Raw genomic sequence first — 24,014 nt, 5'->3', positions numbered from 1 at the left:
CATAAGCCCCTATGAGTTGTCTTTCTCCAATTAGTAAGGTAGAATTTCTGCCTATTGTATCACTAATATATAACAGTTACATACACAGAAATATTTCATGCTTTTATGGCCAAAACAATTTTCCTGTGTGTGCACTTTGGAGCTTAGGTAGGGTTTTAAGTATTTGCACCAGAAAAGAAGCAGGAACAGATTTGTGTGAGAAACATAAACAAAATAACTGTATGTTTAGTCAGATTCATTGCGAGTTGCATCCAGCTGTACAACACTAGCAATTGCACCAGGAGTACATCAGTAATAACAAGTGTATATACTTTCAGAGCAGGTGAAAACATGCTCTTAAGATGGCCACACATCTAAAGATTATCTGTCCAACCAGCCAACTAGTTGATTGGTTGGAATGAAAATCTGGTAACATATGGGAGTAACTGATGATCAGCAATTTGCTCCTAAATGCCAGAAAATAGATGAAAATGGTCATTCAGAAAAGTTTGTTGTTCAAACAACAGTTTTTGTCCATTTTCCGGCATTTGGGAGCAAATTGCTGATTGTCATTTACTTTCATACCTTACCAGATTTTCATTCCAACCAATCAACCAGATGGCCGTTGGACAGATAATCTTTAGATGTGTGGCCAGCTTTACACTAGAGTGAGAACAATCTGGGTTTTGTTAAATGGTGGGACTCTTCCTTATGCATAGAGTCATCAGTGATGTCTCCACCAGTGATAGTTTCAACATTGTGCGGATATTTATCTCACTCTTTATCACCCTCATGTATGTCACCACTCCAGGTGATCGAGACAGCTGATATCAGTCCAAAGCAAGTGGGAACCAGAACTTGAAAGACACAGTTCTATTCTCATGTTTTGCATACAGTTGTTGCTGAACACAGGTGTATCCCCTGCACTGCCTCTCTCTCCTGTGCATCATCAGCTTCATCCTCTTTTCTGGTGTAAAGTGCTACAGTATGAGCAGTGACGCTCAGCCAGGTTGGCAACACTGGAGCTATTAGCATACTGGTGCTTACTTCAGGAGATATTTCTATTTGGTCATTTTGAACTTTATAATAAAAACACCTTTGCTGTCAGGTCCTCTGTAGTATATTTAAACAATAGCATTATGATAATGATAAGAAACCACATGATGTTAGGCTATTGTAGTGTCGCATGTGTTTAGTGTAATTTACCAGCATAGCAGTTTTGGTAAATGTGTATTTCATATGACTGACCTGGCAAGTCTAAGGGGTCTATTTACTAAGCAGAGTTAGGAGACAGAGTGAAAAGTGATAAGAAAGTGATAAGGTGCCAGCCAATCAGCTCCCAACTGTCATTTTTTCAAACAGTTGGGAGCTGATTGGCTGGCACCTTATCACTTTCTTATCGCTTTTCACTCTGTCTCTTAACACTGCTTAGTAAATAGACCACTAAGTTATTATCATCTAAATGTACAGTACTAAGTAGAAAAACACATATGAATGTATGACAATACCGTTAAGATTACCAAAAGCATTGGGTAATGTGCTCCTACAAATGAAGCCATTAAAACTATAAAATGACATATAATTTCCACTTGCTTATACCAGGTGCATAATATCACTTTATTTTTTGTGGAGTGGAGAAACCCTTCCACACAGCCAGAACACCCCATTTCATCACAAATAGAATTTACAATTGTATACTGCTAAGAAACACTACGCATGCCCCATACTTTGGAAGTAAACTCTCACTCCACCCAAATCCACCCATTGACTGGCTCATACTTCTACTCCTGGAAACTCTGGGCCTAATTCAGACCCGCTTGCGAGCGCTGAGCGTTCACAAGCGGGTGGATGGTGCCCTAATGTGCATGCGCACGATGAAGGAGCTCCATCGTGCGCATGCATGAGACCCGCATAGCGACAGCCAAGCTGTCACTATGGGTCTCGCACCAAAGGGGGCGTGCTGTCAATGGTGACTGACAGCATGCCCCCTTTGGTGGGCGTGCCGGGGGCATTGCTGCCCAGACGGAGGCATTCCCATGGGAACGCCTTCTGTCTGGAGCCGGCCCCACTGACATCACTAGTGATGTCAGTGGGAGTGCTTTTGGCTCTGATAGAGCCAAAAGCACTCCTGGGCTTGCGGCAGCGAGACCCTACCACAGGGTCTCGTCGCAAGCCCGATGGTCGCGATGGTCTTGACCATCGCGACCATCATTTTGGCAGCTCATTTTGGCAACACCAAGGCCCTCTGCCAGCAGAGGCCTTGGTGTTGCACCTCAGTTATTTTCCTCTTTGTAAATGAGGCCTACAGGCTGCACTACACATATGTAACATGCACTGAAATAGCTGCAGTGCAATTATCCAGCCTGAGAGTTTCATATGCTTGAAATTAACACAGCAATAATATTAAAACACAAATGAATGTATTTTACATGGCAGACTTTGTGGCTACAAAATTTGTTTTGTGTCATAAAATCAACTTATCTTTTTAGCACCTGTTTGACAAAATGGATTTTAGGGGAGATGTACTAAGCTCTGGAAAGTGTTAAATTGGAAAGTGATAAACTAGTAAACTATCAGCCACTCAGCTCCTAACTGTCATGTTACAGGCTTGAAAAATGGCAGTTAAGAGCAGATTGGTTGGTAGTTTATCACTCTCCAATTAACCACTTTCCAGAGCTTAGTACATCTGCCCCTTTGTGTGTACAAAAGCTATATATTTTTTTTTATTAAAAAAAAAGTGTTTTGCACCCATATTTTTTATTAAGTTTGTTCACCCAATTAACATTTGAGTGTCAATGATTTGTCTACCACAAATATTTTTACATATAGCATATTTTGTGTGGACAACATATACTGTTGACAAATGTCGCTACATACAGTAATTAAGATCACTGTTCCCTTTATTATAGCATTAAAAGCTTCTTAGGGGAAACCTCAGATAGCTAACTGTAGCCCTTCATGATTGAGGGCCTGATCCAGATATGTACCCTATTCCCACAGCTGCTGCGTCTTTGTAAAAAGATGCCTCCTGCCGGCTTCTGTGATCTGCTGATGCATCCGAAGGCACAGCAGTGGATCACTTGCGTGACCATCGGACATGCGAGTAACCCGCAGCGGCCAGTAAATCTGTGTTGGTAGATGCAGACCCTGGCCTTAGCATGCTTACAAAACGGGCTGATCCATCCTTGTTTTGTAAAACGCTCTCAACCCCCCAAATGGCTGCAGTATGTCAATCAGGCTGCGGCGTCCAGGGCACTGCGAGAGATGTTACAAAACGAGAGCTGCACATGCTAGGTGCAGCATTGGAGATCAGTGTGTTAACATATACAGTAGTTAACACACATCTCTGAATCAGGCCCTGAGTTTTGCAGGGCTTTTAACTCCTTCTTTCATGCTGGAGACAGCAGTGCTTGCTGTTCTGTAACCTTTTCTCTTGTGATCGCGTATGTTTATATTTCTATAGAGGTTGTACATTGCCCATAAGAAAGCGTGGTTACCATGGGAACTAAGTATTGTAACATTAAAATATGTAGAATCTAGAGACAACAATAATTTACACTGCATAAAATTTGTTACACTATTAAGACCTTCAGCCTTCACATATGATAAATTCTATAATAATAACTACCATAATGAAAAGTAATGAATTTATACTGTAACTCCCAACTGGCCATACTCTCTGTCCCACATTTCCAATAAGTCTTTGTGTTGATCTTATGCATAGATCTGTCACTTCTGACTCCTAACATTACGGTCCTGATTCTGATTAGGATGTCCAAATGCAGACACATCTAGCCATTTTTATCTCATGCTCCGCACCATATATACACATGTAACCGCACCTCCATCAAGCTTCTGTTTCTCACTGAAATGGGCATTTCTGGGTGTCCACTGGGCAATGCATGTAAGGGATTCATTTCGTTGGAGTGTCCTGGCCGTGTAGCCATACTTACGTGCTGTACTGGGGCATACATATAATCAAGGGTTGCTTGTTTCTCATGGATGTACACAGCATGGGGTAAGTTTAAGTGTCAACACTACTAATGATGACATTGCAGCTGCGGGCGCAAAAACAGTGGGCGGTGAAACTTTAGGCATAAATCTGAGCGGATACTTATATAAGCCAGTAATCTTACTGCCCACTTTGCATCTGACTCAGAATCAGTCCATATATAAGCACCCACCCTGTGTAGTATTATGTGTTAGCTGTTTTGTGGTATATGTGGGGATATATAGTGCTCTGTTGCAGGGGCGTAACTAGGTCTTTGAAGGCCCCATAGCAAAACTTTATAAGGGCCCCTATGTACCACCCAATGGTGAAAAATTTATATAACACATGTAACCATACTTGCTAACTCTCCTGCAATGGCCGGGAGGCTCCCGAAAGAGAGGGCAAGTCTCCCGGTCTGGCCGCCACCATAGAAAAAAACCCTCCCGGCAGCCGCCCATACTCCTGGCAGCCGCCCACTTAACGAGTGAAAGTGAGCGGTTGGAGGGGGCTGGTGACACGATTGCACTGAATTGCATCATCGTAGCCCTGCGCCCTGCTTCACAATGCCGGAATTCTCTACATTGTATAGCAGGGGGCAGCGCAGAGATAATGCAATCAGGTCACAACGGCCCACACAGCCCACTATGCTGCTGCCATGCCCCCTGCAGTGCTGACCTGGCTGCCCCTCCCCCCAGAAGTGGCAGCCAAAAAATCAGCATTTATTCAATGTAACTTTGACAAGATGAGCCCCCCCAGCTCTGGGCCCCATAGCAACTGCTCCCCTTGCACCTATGGTACTTACGCCCATACATGTATTGTCATACAGAAGTTTGCTGATGTTCACGTGTATGTCTATGAATGCAAGAAAATGCCCATTTTGTGCCTCTTTTGGTATACAGTAGGGTTAAACAACATCAAGGGTTTTTCATGGCAGATCATTTAAAATCAGTATTACACATTTACAACCCAGACACAGGGATGTTGATTGAAATAGCATTTCCTAGGTACATTGCATTCACACATATAAAAGGTACATCACACAGTCACACATATAAAAGGTATATCACACAGTCACACATATAAAAGGTACATCACACAGTCACACAGGATGCACAGAAATGTCCTGTTTGCACATAAGCACCCATTTGGCCACATACTGTATACAGTAAGTGCATGCACATATCCTTTATGAACTGACATCTATTTTAGTATATGGAATTAACTGGAAAAAATGCACAAATAGTAAATACAGCAAACATTACACCTGTTTTTTCCGTTCAAAATAATACTTTGTTTAGCCTCAATTATGTCTTGCATTAAGAAATGTGTTTTATTACGTTGGTATAGGCTTACCAAGCTATCCTTTTAAACCAGGACATTCATGAATTACACAGTTTCTGTTGCTGATTAAAACCAAGTGAAATAGAGGCCTGAAGTCAGCCAGCCACTGAACCTGTATAATTCATGTGTGTCTCGGTTTAAACGGGGCAGTATGATTAGCCTACATTGGTAGATATTCACTTCACTTTTACTGAAAGGAGCCAAATACACCCCATTGTACTGTAAGTATAGGCAGGAGCCTGACTTCGACCATATATCTAAGATAAATAACATTCAGGCCTTCTGATTGGATCAAAATGATCCAGCTCTCACAAAATAAGGGAATCCCCCCTTCAAATGCTACTTCTGACTCCTTTGTTTTTAGTTGAATAATCAAGTCTGACTGTAGGGTTTCAAAATAAATGTATGTCTACAGTATGTGATACAAATACAAAATGTACATTTAATGGGGAAAAAAATAAACAATGATTATGTATTGTACACTGCTAACATTATTGCACATCTTTTCCACATATCCATAATACAGTAAGAGATTAGTGTATCAACAGCTGATGTATGAAACTTGTTCATGCTTGGTACAAAGTCTCTTGCAGCTTTTTGTGTATTCAGGCTTAAACCATAAAGAGAAAATGAGTTTACACAGCGTAGTAATGGAACAAATATAGTTAAGAATGATCACGCATTGATCGCGTGTGCTGTACATTGAACACAGCAGCTGTTGCACAGAGCCTGAACAAAGACAGGAATTGTGTTCTGGAACAATAAGTGAAGGATGAATAGGATAGATAGATAGATAGATAGATAGATAGATAGATAGATAGATAGATAGATAGATAGATAGATAGATAGATAGATAGATAGATAGATAGATAGATAGATAGATGATACAGTAGATAGAACATTTGCTTAATTAGTGGATGGTGGATGTTCTAGATGTGCTCTTTCTGTCAATTTGTATTAGACAATGTTACTATATAATATTTAGGAAGATTTGTCTTGTAGTGCTGAACGTGGAGTCCTTTATAGGTTTAATAAGGTTATTATCTAATCTTCACCCCAGATTTTTTTGTATCTGTAATCGAAATGGAAGACATTTATGTAAACTGTTTTGCTTTTAACTGTGTAGAAAAGAGGTGTTGTCCATAGCAGCCAATCTGATTATAATTATCATAACCGTTTCAAAACTCATGCACAATATAAATTACTTGAGTCATTCTTGACAAGGTCTCCACCTATAGCAATCCTCATTCCCATAAAATGCTGTGTGTATGCAGTACTTGGTTTTACTCACTAGTGAAACTTGAAGTTGTGACAGTGGCGTCACTGGGACTGGTGACACCCAGTATGACAAGTAATCCCCTGCCATGCGCCTTAGGCTTGAAAGTCCGAAAGGGCCTCACGGGAAGGGGGCATGACCTCACGGCACACTCCCTAATTCATCACTCAGCCCACCACTACAGGAGATGCAGAGCTGCCCGCAGTGCCGGCCCTAGGCATAGGCATTATAAGCACATGCCTAGGGCGACTGGAATGCCTAGGGGCATTCCAGGGCTCTGCCGCTGCCCCCCTTCCGGTCGCTACCCCCACCATGTGCCGCTGCCCCCCTTCCGGCTGCTGTCCCCGCCATGTGCCTCCACCCCTGCCGGCCGCTGTCCTCGCAATGTACCGCTGCCCTCCCCGGCGGCCAGGCCCGGCGACAGGGGGTGTCATGCGTAATGATGTCATGACGCGATATGCGCCAGGCACCGCGGATGCGCCGGACATCCTCTCTGTATCCCTGGCCTGCCGCTGCGACATCCATCTACCGAGGAGTAGCTCAGCAGGCCAGGAAGTGGAACCGACCACCGCCGCAGACAGGCCAGCTGCGTCCAAGCTGTGTGCTTGCAGCTCTGCACCTTCACTATGATCACATCGGTTGTTTACATGTAAGTTACAACCATGTGGTGGGCTATATCAAGTGTTTTTTTTAGTAAGACTAATATTGACAAAGTACCCCTTTCCCTAGTTTTGCATATAGCCAGCTCTAGTTTTCTCTCTCTCTCTATGTACTGTGTATATATATACATATATATATATATATATAATGATAACCACGAATGGGGAGACCAGCACACCAGGTGCTTCTGAGCAACGAAACGGCCGTTTGGTGCCAGTGTGCTGATCATACAAATTCTGATAAGTATATTCTGTTATGCACGATTATATGTGACTGAAAATTTTCCTCTGGACACCAATGTTCATGTTTTGACATGCATTCTACATAAACTGATTTTTTGATACTTCACCTGGTGTGCTGGTCTCCCCATTCGTGGTTATCATTATGCAATTTCATATGTCTGTGCACCCAGGATTTATTCATTATTTTTGAGAGTGCAGTGCTTCTCCTTATATATATATATATATATATATATATATATATAAATGTGTGTGTATATATACATGTATATATATGTGTGTATATATATATGTGTGTTTATGTATATATATATATATATATATATATATATATATATATATATATAATGTGCACTCACCAGACTATTCAGCAAAGAAGTATCAAAAATTCTTTATTCCATCACATCAAAAGCATTCGCCATTGGTGAATACTTTTGATGTTATAGAATAAATAATTTTTTATACTACTTTGATGAATAGTCTGGTGAGTGCACTCCTACATTTATTATACAGTTTTTGGAATATGGACTTTCTTCTACACCAATGATTTGTGTAGCACCCCAGCAAGATGGCTATTCCTAAGTGAGTGTGAACACATAAGGAACTTATATATATTATATATATATATGTGTGTGTATACACACAAAGACGTGAAGGAAGACTGCGGCACTGAAACTTTGGGGTCTATTTACTAAGCTTTGTTAGGAGATAAAGTGAACAGAGGTGAGGTACCAGCCAATCAGCTCCTAACAAAGCTTACTAAATATACCACTATTAGTGAAGTTAATAAATTTGTTCCAAACACACCAATGTTTCAGGCTCTGCAAGTCCTTTTGTCCAGGTAACTTCATATATAGCATATATTCCACTCTCCAGGTGCCGCTGTCTTCCTTCACATCTTTGGTTATTGTATGTGTGGAGGAGGAGTTGAGGGGGGGCCCCATCAATATCTGTGTAACGGGCCTCAAAGATTTCTGTTGCTGGCCTTGCCAGCGGCCGCTGCCCCACCATGTGCCGCTGCCCGCCCCGGCGGCCGCTGCGTGATCGGAGCAGTCACAGACCTGTCAGCATACAGTGACATGACATGAAAAAAGAGCTGTGGCATCTCCAATATTGAGCTGACCGCAAGCCAATCACAGTTCGCGGACTGGCAGTCACTCCTGATTGGCTGAATCAGGAGCAGACACTCCTGATTGGTTGCCGGTCTGCGAGCTTTCATTGGCTCGCAGCCGGCATCATATTGAAAATGCTGGGGCTCTCTCTTCATGTCATGACAGTTACTGGATGACTGCCCGGTCCATGACTGCAATGTTACAGCTGGGCCAAATCATGCGGACAAACCTTTCGACTAGCCTGCCTGAGACCATGGTGTTGAGGACTTCTGGTGAGTTAATGAAGCTTGGAACAAAACAGTTTATTGGAACTGTGATCAAGTACCCATTGTAAATCTGAAGTCTGGGAGCAATGGGACTGGAGCGGTTTGCCTTTTGTACCCGTGAGAGGAATGTCAGGAGAAACCCAATGTCTGAAACCCAAGACAGAAATGTTTCCTGTCAGTGTTATTGGTTAATATTTGGGATATACATTTATGTCTGTGATTGTGTATTGGACCAGTCCTGCTAGTAGTTTGCAAGGTATGATGTGTAAGTAAATTGTAGGCTGAATAAATTCTATTTATATGTCTCCAAAAACTGTACGTTCCCCCATCGTTCCTCTACCCTCTGCAGTCCCCACTTGCTTATTTCCTACTGTAGTTTTGCAGCCCAGGAGAAATTGGCTGCCGGTCCACGACTGCAACCAGCTTGTGGCCAGCTCCAATCCCTCTCCATTATATACATACTCCTGTGCCATCCCCTAGTCCCAGCCTTCCCTGGCCCCCCCCCTCCAATCCAGCGTTCACTGCCATGTGCCCCCTAGTGCAGCCTTCTTTTAACTTTGACCGCCAAGTCCAGCATTCCCTATCATGTCCCCCCCCCCTCCAGTCCAGCCTTCCCTGCCCTTTGCTTCCCCATTCCAGACGTTTTCAAAGCTATTTATGTGGATCTTAGTTTTTAATATTAAAATGGATCTTTCTTCTCTTCTATATGTATTTTGTGGCCTGATCTGACTTTCCCTATACGAGTATATTTAGTATGGATTCTGGTTTTCTATGGGTGTATGTGTGAATTTATAGCAGTTTACTTTCCTGTATTTCTGTATTTGTAATTAATGTGTTCACCTAGGTGCTTTTTGGCTGGTTTGGCAGTTGAATGCACCACACCGCTGATTGCATTGGAGGCTGTCGCATATGCCACGCTGCTGTGTTCGTTATGGAACACATGGTGCCGCTGACTGGGTGTGTGGACCTGTGCGCTCAATACAGAGGAAGTAGGATTATATATTAGTTCCAATTTGGGTCATATGTGTGCTCCACGTGGGGGAGGTTCCTGACCCGCTGTGGAACGCACGCTCCTGATCGGCATGTGTGAGTAGCCATGTTAGTTATTTATTTATATATAGATTTTTTGTCATAGAACACAATAATAAATATTATATATGTGTTGTATATATGTATTATATATGCGACAGCAGGGTCGACGGGGGATATCGTTAGGAAGGGCCATGCTGCCGAATGCAGCATGGCCCCCTGCTGTCGCTTTGTCACTGCCAGCATCTGCAAGTGTGTAATGCACTTGCCGATGCTGGGTCCATTTGCTGTCGAGGCCCGGCACACTAGACATCGTCTACCTGGTTTAAGATGGGTGGTGGGATTGTCTACTAGGTGGCACCAATCAAAATTTTGCCTAGGGCACCAAAATGGCTAGTGCCGGCTCTGGCTGCCCCAGACTCTCTCCCTGCACTGCCGCTTTTCCTCAGTGACCAATAGCCAGGCAATGCACAATAACATCACAGTGCAGCGCCCAGCTCCCAGTCACTAAAGAGGAGCCGTCATTTTGTAGTCACCCCTCGGAGGGTGACATCCATTGCAGCCTGCACCCCTACACAACTAGTACCACCACTCAGTTGTGATAATTTGTCAGCTGCAGTTTCACAGAAGATAGATATTATAGGCAAGGACTGGCCTGCTAGTGCAACTCCATGGTATTACTGGTGAACTTCAGGATGTTGCACCAATGGATTCAGTAGACAGAGTACAATACTAGCATGCAAGCAGGGGCAGTACTCTGGGAGACAATGGAGGCGCCTGCCACCGGGCGTCAGCGCTGAAGGGGCATCTTCTCCATTGCCAGCAATATATTCACCCCACTTAGGGCTGTAAATATTTTCCCAGAGTGTACCGACATGGCCACCCAATACATGGAACCTTTTCCCGGCACCTGAGAGGTCACCATACCAATATACTAGTGGGGGCTCCGTATCAGATCATCAGCTGCCACTTCCGTCTATCTATAGCCTGTCCCTGCTCATTGGTGGCACTGCCCCTCAGTAGCTCTTTGTACCAGTGTGACACATACGGCGCCCCCCCCTTCCCTCACTCACAACTCTGCGTCCCATATCTGGGGCATATCCTGTACATTTATTTTAATAAAAACAAATTTACATATTCTATATTACTGTTTTTATGTGTGTGGATACATAGATATTTATTTTCCCTTTTTTAGGGGGGGTCACCAAATTATAACTTGCCTCCGGGCATCTGGGATGAATTTATGCCACTGCATGCAAGGGAATGTCAGGCCAGGGGCCTGTGGAAGGGATAGTACAATTATGTATTAATACATGATAACTGTCACCTGTTCAATAGTTTTCAGAAGTGATGCTCATTAAATAGCATAATGCAAATTATATGTTGGATAATATATAGCAAGTGTCATTGAAATACAGAATTTAGTTTATAAAAGTTTTAGCCATAATGATTGAGTAGTTCAAGATGTTGTTTAGAAATATAATTGAAACTTAAGATGTTTGTGCCACTAGACAGCTTGGTACATCAGTCAATGGAAAGCATTACCTGGCATAAAACACCATTTACTCACTCATAGCTGGTGATACATGTAGCCAGACTTCACACATCAGGAACCACAAAAGATGACTCGTATGCCCACCCTGCCCCTGCCATGTGTGGAGGTGACAAAGTCATGTGACTCTTGGGGGTCTGGTAAAGTCAAATTCCACTGTATTCCAACTATAAACATCTTATCTGTATTAAGATTCTTATTTCACATTATTTGTTTTCTGCTGCTTAAGAAGAGTAGGCTTAAGTCAATGAGCCATGACTTCCTCTATCTGTTATTATGTCACCAAAGAGTGGCAGGCACAAAATCAATGGCCCATGGATCCCTTCTTATACTTGCTTCATTTAATGCAAGGTCACCTTCAAACAAACAAGGAAAACAGAAATTTCCCTTTTTGTCTGTCCAAAGGCAGATTATTGTATCTAGACTTGACACAAAGAAGAATATAAGCCAAATAATGTGTGATAAAGGAATTGGCGTCTGTATAAGTGCCCACCAGAGGCTGAAGCGGTCCAAATTAATTTATAAGTAGCTAAGTGGCTTGTGTAAGAAATAGTACATGATTTAGGGTCTGAGGAGGTTTTACAAAGGACAATTCACTATCAGCAGAAGCTGCAGGCATTCACTGTACCGAGATTGTCTCCAGCCTACAAACACACTGGTGGCAATCTCACTATCACTCCACTTCACATACATAGTGTGCTTTACATAGGCACAGAGTTCCCTGTCATCTTGTAATATCCTTAAACTGTACAGTAACTGTCATAATTTTTATAAAAGCACCTAGCACCTTGAAGTCTTTCTTCATCAAACTGTGCAATGAAACATAAATAAAGTTGAGGGCATTCAATTGGTATTCCCACTCCTGACAAAATTAAGCTGACCACATACAGACCAATCAGCTGAAGGAACAGAATCACCTCCAATTTGGCCAAACATACAAGTAGGTGCATTGCTAGTGATCTATCCATTCAGAACTAGGACTGATGGGCCAGATCATGTCAGACTTTAGTTAAGACTTTATGCTGTGGTCAGGAGTTACAGGGGTATATTATTATTTACTACAGTGAGAGTTTTTAGAAGTGGAGATGTTGCCCGTAGCAACCAATCAGATTCTAGCTATTATCTTCTAGAACAGTGATTCCCAACCTCGGTCCTTAAGGCACACCAACAGTCCTAGTTTTAGTGATACCCATGCTTGAGCACAGATGGTTAAATCAAAAGTGACTGAGGTATTAATTAAGTCACCTGTGCTCAAGTAAGGCTACCCTTAAAACCTGGACTGTTAAGCTGGCCACACACTAGACCAACTTACATCCAACCAGCCAACTAGTTGATTGGTTGGAATGAAAATCTGGTAAGGTATGAAAGCAAATGCCAATCAGCAATTTGCTCCCAAACGCCAGAAAATGGACAAAAACTGTTGTTTGTTAAATGTTTGATCTAAACAATTTGTTCAAACTTGATTGAACGACCATTTTCATCTGTTTTCTGGCATTTAGGAGCAAATTGCTGATCCTCATTTACTCCAATTCCTTACCAGATTTTCATTCCAACCAATCAACTAGTTGGATGGTTGGATGTGGTCTAGTGTGTGGCCAGCTTTAGTGTGCCTTGAGGACCGTGGTTGAGAACCCATGTTCTAGAAGGTGCTAGTTAAATGTTTAGTAGAATCTGATTGGTTGCTATGGGCAAAATCGCCATTTCTGAAAACTCTCACTTTAGTAAATATACCCCACAGTCACACAAGCCAATACAAGTTATCTCATAACCCATTTCTGGATATGGCCGATAGATCAAAATGTATTCACATTAATCAGCATCAGTGTTGGTTGCTGTATTGTATGTGTCAAGCTTTCCATAAACACCCTGTTATCGATGGATCATACATAAGAACTGCAAGCATGGTATTTTCTGCTCTACACAGAAAGTTAATTGCAATGTAAACCCTATGTATTTCCTGTGGTTCCTGTATAAATAACCTTCCTTAAGGGATGCCTTGTGCGTTACTGAAGTTTGACTGGTGTAGTATGAAGGCACCAACAGCAAAGAGTACATCAAATGTTCTCTCTTTAAATCAGCAGTGTGAAAAATAAATTGCTCTGAACTCCGAGACAAAGATCAGAATAAGAGCAGCAGAGTGGAACATCAGATAGATTGTATCTGTACACCAGGAATAGTGGGTCTGCATTGCTATATAATATGTTTATTACTAAGTGTATTCTGCTTAATGCATCATTTTTGTGCTTTATAGTATTTACTTGCTGCTTTACTGTCATGTACATTGATCCTGTAAGGGAAGAATTTTCGTGACAACTCTCTTCCTCTTGCCTCACCCCTCCTTTCTTTGATTTGTTTATTTGTGCTGATGCACCTACTTTTCTATCATAATGTTCAGTGTTCTGTAAGGAGTTAGCAGACTGCGTGTGCTGGGTTTGTCCACTTAATAATTTACTAGCTCCAAAGCCTCTTCTTGCCATTTGCTTTCCACCATATGGTAGTAACTCTTTCATTTCCTCAGTAACAGTGACGTTAAAGGGACATTATACAGATAAATTACCTTTATTTAAAAACACTTTGTACTTTGTAAATCTATTGCATTATTAAATAGGTGAATAATGGAATACTGTTTGCAGATCCATCCATCAGGATATCCCAGTGACTAAGTAAAACACAGCAGTTGGTAAGTCTGCGGGAGTGACAGAGAGCAAGATAATGGAAGGGTTATATAAGAGCTGCTACCTGATGCAAATGTGGGTCCTAATCCAGTTATTTGCTTCTTATAACTGACTGAGATTCTCTCTATTCAAACATTACTTATTAGTATTGTTGTGTAAGCTATCTGCCATAATACCCGAACTGATGCTCTAACTCCATAACACATTAATGTATAATGCCATCTTGTAGAGTTAGTAAATAAGACACACAAAAAATACATTAATTAGTACAATTTGCATCCTACAGGGAGCTACTTGTCCTGCCCATGAACAAATTATTCTTGACTCTCCAGTTCAGATATTGTTCCTAGTTCCGAGTTGGCAGCAAAGCAAAAAAAACAAGTAACTTTGTATCTGGAACAAACCAGGGGTGCAAATACATTGATTTATTATTTTTGCATGCAGGATAAATACTGGTTGCTTTTGCATGTAGCCCACACAGGCTGGGCAGTGTTATTTTTGCCATATATCTACTGCCCGATTCCCCGTTCTACTGACGCCGATCTGCCAATTGGTGTTCACTACCCTCTTGTGCTTCTCCTTACTTTACTTTCATCTACTTCTTACCCCCCACCAGGGCACCTAACACTTGGTTGCTTATGCTCTGTTGCATATCTAGGTGGTATGGTCACTAATGTAGCAATGTATATTATCCATGTCCTTGTCCTATATTATACTGTAAGCCAATTGTCAAATTATTTGTTTATGTACTTTGTAAGGCACCATATAAATAAAGGATAATAATAAAACCGCCGATACACGTACAACGAATATTGGTGAGCCGTTGGCAGCATGAGGAAAAAAGCATGTTAAAAATCCCAGACTCGCCAATCCCGATCATTTTTTCATTGGGATCGATGAATCGAGGATTTCCAACATGTTGGTTTCCCCGGCGTTGGCAGAAAAGGGAATTGGTGCAACCCATTGCAGCTGTTTGGGCCTCATGGCTTGCATTGTTTTTTGCTTTGCTTCCAGATCAGAATCAGCCCCAGTGTACAGTATTTAATGTCGGTGCCCTTATTTATCTGATAGAGAGGAGCGATCGTTATTTCTCTGTCTGCACAAATAGATCCCAAATATTCAATCATATTGCCTGGACTTTTATTAAATAGTGTATCTTGCTCCAGTGTCTTATGTTTAATCTTAAATATCAGTAGATCTTGTTTTGAAGCTTTCCCTATCTAGGAACATATTAGATAATTAATAATTAAGTAAATTGAACATCCCTAAACCTCTGAAATGAAGTGCACTGGATATTCCACATCTCTATTGTGTTTAATTGCATTATAATGTCATTATTTATACCTACTGCTCTTAAACTCTTAAATGGGATTTGTAATATATTGTTTTGATTATTTAGATACAAGTGCTTAGTGAGTACTTTTGTATATATATATATATATATATATATATATATATTCATGTGCTTTACTGCTCTTGGTATTGTTAATTCTTCTAAGGCTCACAGTGCAGAGTTTTGGGTGAATTCTGAGATAGGAGCAAAGCAAACAAACAAAAGAGGAGTCATTTTGCACCTGGACAGACAATATTGCAATGGAAGGGGTACAAATAGATTTTTCCATGCAGGGTAAATACTGGCTGCTTTTGCATGTAGCCCACAAATCCTGGGCGGCTTTATTTTTACACTGCAATTTAGATTTGAGCTTGGACCCATCCCTCCCAAATCTAAATCTCTCTGCATATCTGCAGTGCAACTCGGTTTGCCAAGGTGCAATGTTACACATTTGTTTACTTTGCTTCTCTTTATGTTTTCTTTATGAAATATTAGTTGATCTATTTTAATCTTAGCTTTCATTGCTTATCTGATATTATGTGTTGGCCAAAATTGTCACTAACATAATGCCAAATGATACATTTTATATTTTTAAATGACAGTATTGGTTTCTATATTTTATATAGTGATGAAGTTGAAAGAAAGAAACATACTTTCATTTTTTGTCTACAACCTTATGACTTTGAATGTATTTTGTTACTGCAGAGGTTTAGGGATGTTCAATGTTATCTACAAATCTCTTAATATTAGAAACCTACTTCTATCTTTATCCATCATCTCCCCCTGGCAGCTCATTCCCTCTGCAGATGTTCCATCTAATCACAAGGTGGGCAGAAAGACACCGATCTTTAATATCCTGTCAGGAAGATGAGGGAGATAGTACACAATAAATGGGCTTTCTTCAAAAACTGCCATAACAGGAATATACAGAATTTTTTTCTTAAAAGAAAGAAACCTGCCGCCCAGTTCTCTATTTGCGGTGTGGTGTAGGTAGAGATTGCATTTCTTGAAATTGGTCTGATTGATGGTTCTAGGTTCCAAATCTAGGGTGCCTGTTCTCTGTTCTGATGTCTCTGTAGACGCAGGGATAAAAAGTATGTTTCCATGGAGTTTCTCTAGATGGTAGATGATGGCAGGTTCTGTTTATTCTGTCGTGCAGAAATTGTTTCTAACATGTTTTTTTCTCATAGGTAGAAAGTATAGATGACATGTTAAGTAAGACTAACCTTTAAATGATATGGAGAATCCTAATGGACCAAAAACCCAAATGTAGACCTACTGCCTTTGCCTTATAGGGTTCCCATCCTACAATTCATGACTCATAAATAGCAAAAAGCAATAATGTGGGAGCGTGGTATGTAACAGTAGACTGCAGTAGTTGGCTAATAATTATGTGTATTTTATTTATATTTTGGTAAAAAGGTTAAAAAAAAGCATACAAGTTCTTGAATACAGGTTGAGTCTCTCATATCCAAAATTCTTGGGACCAGGGATATTTTGGATATCGTAAAATTCTGTATTTTGGAATATTTGCATATTATAATGAAATATATTGGGAATGGGACCCCAATATACACACAGAATGCATTTATGTGTTATATACACCTTATACACACAGCCTGCAGGTCATTTTATACAAAAATGACCAGCTGTCTTACAACTAGTGGCATGGATTGTGTGAATCCATTCCTCCCCTCTGTTCTCCTCTCTTCCTTTCTGTTCTTATAGTATACTGATGGAGTGTATATCAGGAGGTGCACGCTTTTCCATATGTGCATCCAGTAACAGATGCAGAAATAAGAACATCAGTGGCCTATTCATCAAACGATAAATGGCCCGGTAACCATGCGGAAACGCTAGTTTCTGCATATTTAGGTTACCGTACTATTCATCATCAGGGATCCGGTAGGACCACCTGATATTTTAGTAACTCTGAAAACCGAAAGTTTGCGGAGTTTGCTTCCGAGAATAAGCGCCATCTTCAGACGGTGCTTGTTCTCGGATCCCTGCTCCTTCTTATGGGAAGGAGTTCCGGGGATGCAAAGAGGGATCCGAGCGTATTAATTTAATGCTGGGGCTAAATTTGCAGATAAATATTTAGTAAATGTATGTGTTAAATATGGAGGAAATAGGTCTAATAAATGTGAATACTATTAATTTAATGTCAGGGCAGGTTGGGAGAAATAGGTCTATTCCTAATACCACATTATTAAACATGGGTTCTATTGATTTAGTGTGTGTGTGGGGGGGGGCTGGTTACAGGAAGGGAAACCTAGAGTGATCACTCATTGCTAGACTCCCATATTTCATGTACATATCCCTTTTCCCAAACAGGGTGCAAATATTCCAGAATCCAGACAATCAGTAAGTGTTTAATATGAGAAGCACACGGTAGTGCAAGCTGCAAAAACACACAGTGTTGTAGTTGTGCCCAATCTTGTGCTATGACATTGTAACCCACTATAGAAATCCAGTTGTTATCTGTCTTTTGAATTTTAATTTCTAGACAGATGTACATGTGAAATGCATCAAGCATTCCCGGTTATAACTAAAATCTTGATACCTAAATATTTATGTCACATGGTCTTACTGATATAGGGTAAATGGGCAGTAACCCAGAGCAACCAGACATTTTCCAATATCTCCTTCTCTTTTCTCCTTGCAGTATGGCTTAAAAAAGAAAGAAGAAAAAGAAGCAGAAGAAAAGGCCGCCATGGAGCAGCCTTGTGAAGGCAGCTTGACTCGCCCAAAAAAAGCCATTCCAGCAGGCTGTGGGGATGACGATGATGAAGAAGAAGAAAGCATTTTGGACACCGTACTCAAGTACCTCCCAGGTCCTCTCCAGGACATGTTTAAAAAGTAACCATAGGCACCCAAGCGGACTTATCTAGCTAAAATTATTTTCTGCTACAAATAATGGGACCATCATTGGAATCCTTGACTACAAGTGATACATAAAAGCACACAAATGGATAACAGAAATAAGCATAAACAAACATTAGTATACCCACATCATTTCTGTACTGACAACCTTTAACATACATGCAAACTTGCACGCACAAAGGACACCAAACCTAATGGCTTCTTTTCATTAACTTTTTTTTGGGACTTTTTGCCTCACATTACATGGACCAAGCTTTGTCACTGCTGCTTAAAATGCTGGTCTCAGCGTGGCAGAAACTACAAGAATTGATGGTTTATGGAGCTATAAATTGAGTGCTCAGTACTTAGTAGATATAATAGCTGGAAGAATAGGAAAGGTTAATGTCGGTTCCTTATAGGTGTTTGGTAAATTAGTGAAAAAGCTCAAACTTTCAACTGCTTAACAATAAATTAGCACTCATAATTGTCTTACAATAGTTAACAATATGTATAAATAATTAGCTTGTCTCTCGCAGGGGCACAAAGCAAAGTGACAGAGTTCATATGCTGATTGACAGTCCACATTGTGACTTATGTTGCACACTGTGGGACATCTGGGGGCTTGGAATATGTCCTAAGATGCGTGTGGAGGAACCCTGGGATGTTTCCATCTGCACCGTACACTTTATACTGTCTGTTTGTTGCTCTTCATACTCGCCTTCTTTAGACATTGCTAATGGAAACGGTGTTGCTTAGATTCTTTGATTCTGAATTTTTTTTTAAATATAAGCCTATTTCCTAATGAAATTGAGTCAATGTACATGTTACCATACAATGAAGCAACAGTGCAGAAGCTGGATACAATCTGCAGGTCACTTAGCAATAGTCATTCTTCAAAAGGAAAAATCGAAAAAGGAATCTGAGACCTGGAGCGGACTCTGACAAAGACTATGACTTGAACCCATAGATTTCTCTTCTAGATTTCTATGACTGTAATGCTGTCTGCATGCTTTGGAGAAAACAAGTGTTTGATGCCTTTTTTACAATTGCAAGCACTGTCTGTCATAGTTCTGTGCCTATCACTGTATTTAATGTTTACATTTGTAACATAAGGACCAGTTTAGAGCTGTGGATCTGATTGTGGATACATGTTTGTACATTTGTAGTAAGTGGTTCCCTCGTTTTTTCTCTTTTTTTTCTATTACTGTATGAGCAACTTTTTTCTGTAATCAAGCCAAAGTGATTTATCTTTATATGTCTACATATGTATTGTTGTTCTGTGTTTTATGTCTACTGTCTATACGACTTAATCAATTTCCTCCCCTGACACAAGGTTAATTGCCAAGGACCAAATTACAGATACTGTTAAAAAGAATAATTCAAGTTTAAAAATATTTTTTATTCAGTATAGCACAGGGTGACATGTACTGCCTTTACCTCTTACAAAAGCTCTTCTTACACACAGCTGTCTTTTGCTAATTTTACATTCCTAATTAATGTATACTGCCATATCTCTGAGGAAGCCTATACTTCAAAGTCACTGACTTTGTACATTCCCCTCTTGTGTGGCTTGTAAATGCAGTTCATTCTACATTCAACAATGGTAATGGTTTACAATACATTTTTTAGTCAAAAAAGTTAATGCCTTTTCATTGTCAGTATATACACCAAAATGTGCACTTTGAAATAGATTGTCATAATGGCTTCCAGTTGGCAAAAAAAACTAAAATTGTAAGCTAAGAAAATAAGTGAAAATTACTTGCCAGTTATAATAAATAAATAAATTAATTAATTAATTAATAGTGGTCTTTACAATATAAGTATTTTCCATGTTGTTTACCGTTCACATTGTATACTTTACAAAATAGCTTTGTATAACCTTTAATAGATTTTAATATATAAATATATATCCCAGGTCAGGGCAGGCCACTAACAGGTGCATAGACTAACATTCCAGATAACAATAGGCCCAATGTTTACCTGTAGGCCAGTCCCCATCCTTCCCCCTGCAAATATATTTTAGATAATAAACTATAGACTTTAACTGAATAGCGTAATAACAATGTCTGTATGACATAAATCCTCTCCCAACACAGATTTTTATTTCTATCAAGTGGATGTTTATCATCACAATAAAGTACACTAATAAAGACTTTTCTTCACAAATAGGGTTTGTATATATTTCAATGAGTATACTTGTATAAGTTAAAAAACTTGAAAAAAAATCAGAAAAATATTGAAAATATAATGAAACAATAAACAGGAGACTGGGACCGTTACACTGTATGCTTAGATGGACAGGGTTTTTAAGTCAATATGTTGAACATGTATAATAAACATACATTTAGAAAAAAATCAAGAGTTACACTTAGAATTTAAAAGCTGGAATGGTCTTTGTTAACATTTATGTACATACTGTATGTGTGTGTGTGTATGTCCAGTGTGTACGTATGTATGTACGTTGAGATGTTCTATGTTACCATTTATATTTCCTGTGTGTGTTTATTGTTACATCCTATGACTTACAGTAAGGTGTATCTGTTTCATACATGCATGCTTCTGTTTCACAGTGATAAGCTGCCCATGTCACATGACTGGCAACAACCAGCAGTGACCTGTTCTGTAGGAGATAAAGCCATACTGCCATTATTTAATGTCTTGTAGAGTCTGTTTTGTATATGTTTATTCTGTTATGCAACTATATAGAATGCAACCAACTCTAAAGGCTCTATTGGGGACAAAACTGAAATCAGTCAAAACTGTTTGAAACCTTTGAGTTGTGAATGCAAAATTAATATACTATAACACAGGGAATATAACATTTGCTTTTTTAGTAAGCATAAACATAGTATGAAAAATTAGTAATTCTATATATATATATATATATATATATATATATATATATATCCAGTAGCAGTGCACAGAAAAAAAGACCAGCACACTTCTTATAAATGCAAAAAAGACATAATAGTCATATTGTATTGTATAAAAGTATACAGTATGTAATAATCCACTGAAGGCATGTCACTGTGTACCAAGGGCCATCTACCACTTTTTCTGCATTCTAAGTCACCAGGCCATTGATAAGTATATTACACGTTTTTGCTGGTCCACACTGTCATTGTTTTTTGCAACAAAGTGTTAGGTTGACCATTGTTTTAGTATACATGCTACCTTGTTACACAGTGACATGCGCTGGTCTTTTTTTCTGTGCATTGCCACTGGATATTTTTCTGTTTACCTATTATGGGATTGCAGCACCTGAATATTACTAATACCTACCAAATGTGTGCTGTTCTTGATTGTACATACATATATATATATATATATATATATATTTGTGTAATTATTTAAGCAATGATTTTTGTTTAGCTCTATAAACTCCCAGTTTGCACTTTAAATCAAAATTGCAAAAGTCTCAAATTCGGTAAGGAAAGTGTTAAAGAAAATTTATATACAAATTGAATAAAAATTGTAATATTCCTATACTTGATACAAAGGATCAATGTAAATAAAACATACCCCTGACTACTGGCTTCAAGCAGAATCTTAAAATCCTTTATTGTTTGGACACAGTTGCAAATGCATATTTATAAATGTTTTCATTTTTGAACGGCAATTCCAAAACAGCTGTTGTCAGTAAGAAAAACTTTTTAGGTCCTTTATTAGAGCTCAGTTTTCTTTTAAGCCATATTCATATGTACGGATGAGGAAATTAATTGTTCATGGTTCAGAATTGATAGAATTTTGTTTTTAGGGATCCTAAATCAACATATTTACATAGAGAAAGGTTGTTCATAGAGGATTAAATAAAAAGCAGTTTGAAATTATGGTTTGACAAGTTGTTTTTGAACAACAAATTCAATATGAGTGTTAAAAAAATATTTACATATAAATAAAATGTTTTTTTATCTCTAAACATGCTTTTACATAGGCTTTTTCATGTGAACCAGAATCATAAATTGTTTTACAAAAAACATAGAATCCTTGACTAAATTTCTAAAAAAAAGAATTCAGCAAACGGAACCAGAGAAGATATACTCATAAGATTTACATATAAATAAAATGGTTTTTTTTTATCTGTAAACTTTTACTGTACATAGGCTTTTTCATGTGAACCAGAATCAAATTGTTTTACAAAAACATAGAATCCTTGACTAAATGTAAAAAAAAATGCAGAAAACAAATCCAGAGAAGATATACTCATATTTAGTCCACTGACTGCAATATTGCATTATTTGAGTTATGTGAATGTGAGTGAGGTTTGGAAACACCTGTACTATGAGGTGGGTTGCTTATATGCTAATGTGTTGGGGGGTATTAAGGGGGAGATTTATCAAGCTTGGAGACAAAGTGGAGAGAGATAAAGTACCAACCAATCAGCTTCTCACTGACTTTATAGGCTATGGAGGTATTAAATTAGTGCTGATAATATTTTGAGGGTGAAAAATAGGACTTTCTCCATTTTTAAGCTTCAGGAAATTCAATTAGAGCCTTTTTTTTTTCCTCAGAAAAAGTATCTGTTTTCGGACGAAAACACATAATCCACGATAAGTTCATGGAAATATGTGTTTTTCGCTGGCGGCTTTTGGAAAACAAGATAATTTACTGGGGTTGAGGGGTTTTGAAGCCTGCTGCAGACTCAAACAAAAATCCACGATGCTGACGCACTTTGGGGCTAATTGAATAGCCCCAGGGGATCAATTAGCACATGGTAATTTACCACGGCTCATTTAATTCTCCCCCATGTTTGAAAAATGACAGGAGTTAATTGGATGGTACTTTGTCTCTCTCCAATTTATCTCTATCCAAGATTTGATAAATCTTACCATAAGTTACAAAATCACCTCATATTCTTAATAATAAAACTGTTGAACAGTACACTAATGGATTTGCTATTAGAAAAATTATGTCAGCATTTACTAGGGGAGATGTATCAAACCTTGGAGAGTGGAGAGAGATAAAGTACCAACCAATCAGCTTCTGTCATTTAAAAAAAAAAATCTTTATTCCAGAAAAAACTTTCATATTGTCATATATTATGTCCAAATATTTTACAAATACCTTACATCACTTTATTTCACAAATAGTACAATAATAATGTATAATACTAAAATATAAAAATAGAAATATAAAAATATAATATCTAATATTCCCACTAGAAACCTATTTTGAGAATTTAAACACAATAAATAACACAATAAATAACTTTTTTCATCACAAATCTCCTTATTTCCAACTTCCAACAAAAAAGAAAAGGGTGACAAAAGAAAATAAGAAAATGAAAACAGAGGGGAAAAAAGGGGAGAGAGATAGGGAGGATGACCCTTCACTATCAAAAATCATGGAGCAGTTCAATAAATTTAGAGCTGTTGGTAAAGATACCAATTAGTCAATTTACCACATTTTAACAATTGTTCCTGAGTAAATATGTCCAGTGTTCAATATAAGGCCCCCCTTTTTTTATGAAATTGAATTACCCCTCATTCAATATTAGACCTGGAAGCTTGTCTATCTATGTATATCAGTAGTAGTAATCCAATGTGCATTTAAGATTAAATGTTCTATTTATTAAAAACACTACTTTATTCTAAAAATGTCTTAATTTTTAGACAATCAAAAATTCAGAAAGAACATAGCATTAAAAGCATGACATTTAGGACACTAACCCATCTCCTACCTAACTACATATGTGTTTC

The 24,014-nt window shown here is 39.1% G+C and overlaps 1 protein-coding gene across 2 annotated transcripts in view; it reads left to right on the top strand.

The window, feature by feature from the left end:
- CPLX2 (complexin 2) overlaps nucleotides 1–22,178 on the top strand; it is a 184,254-nt gene extending 162,076 nt beyond the window's left edge. For both annotated transcript variants that reach the window (XM_088475788.1, XM_088475787.1), the window contains exon 4: nucleotides 18,119–22,178. In XM_088475788.1, the coding sequence (XP_088331914.1) occupies nucleotides 18,119–18,316 (198 nt within the window). In that variant the 3' untranslated portion in view covers nucleotides 18,317–22,178. The remainder of the gene's footprint in view (nucleotides 1–18,118) is intronic.
- The last annotated feature ends 1,836 nt before the right edge of the window (nucleotides 22,179–24,014 follow it).

Source organism: Taudactylus pleione, unplaced genomic scaffold, assembly GCF_031769625.1.
Source record: "Taudactylus pleione unplaced genomic scaffold, aTauple2 ptg000178l, whole genome shotgun sequence".
NCBI classification, from domain to species: Eukaryota; Metazoa; Chordata; class Amphibia; order Anura; family Myobatrachidae; genus Taudactylus; species Taudactylus pleione.
Note: the sequence above shows the minus strand (reverse complement) of the source record. Positions and strands in the feature narration are given on the sequence as shown.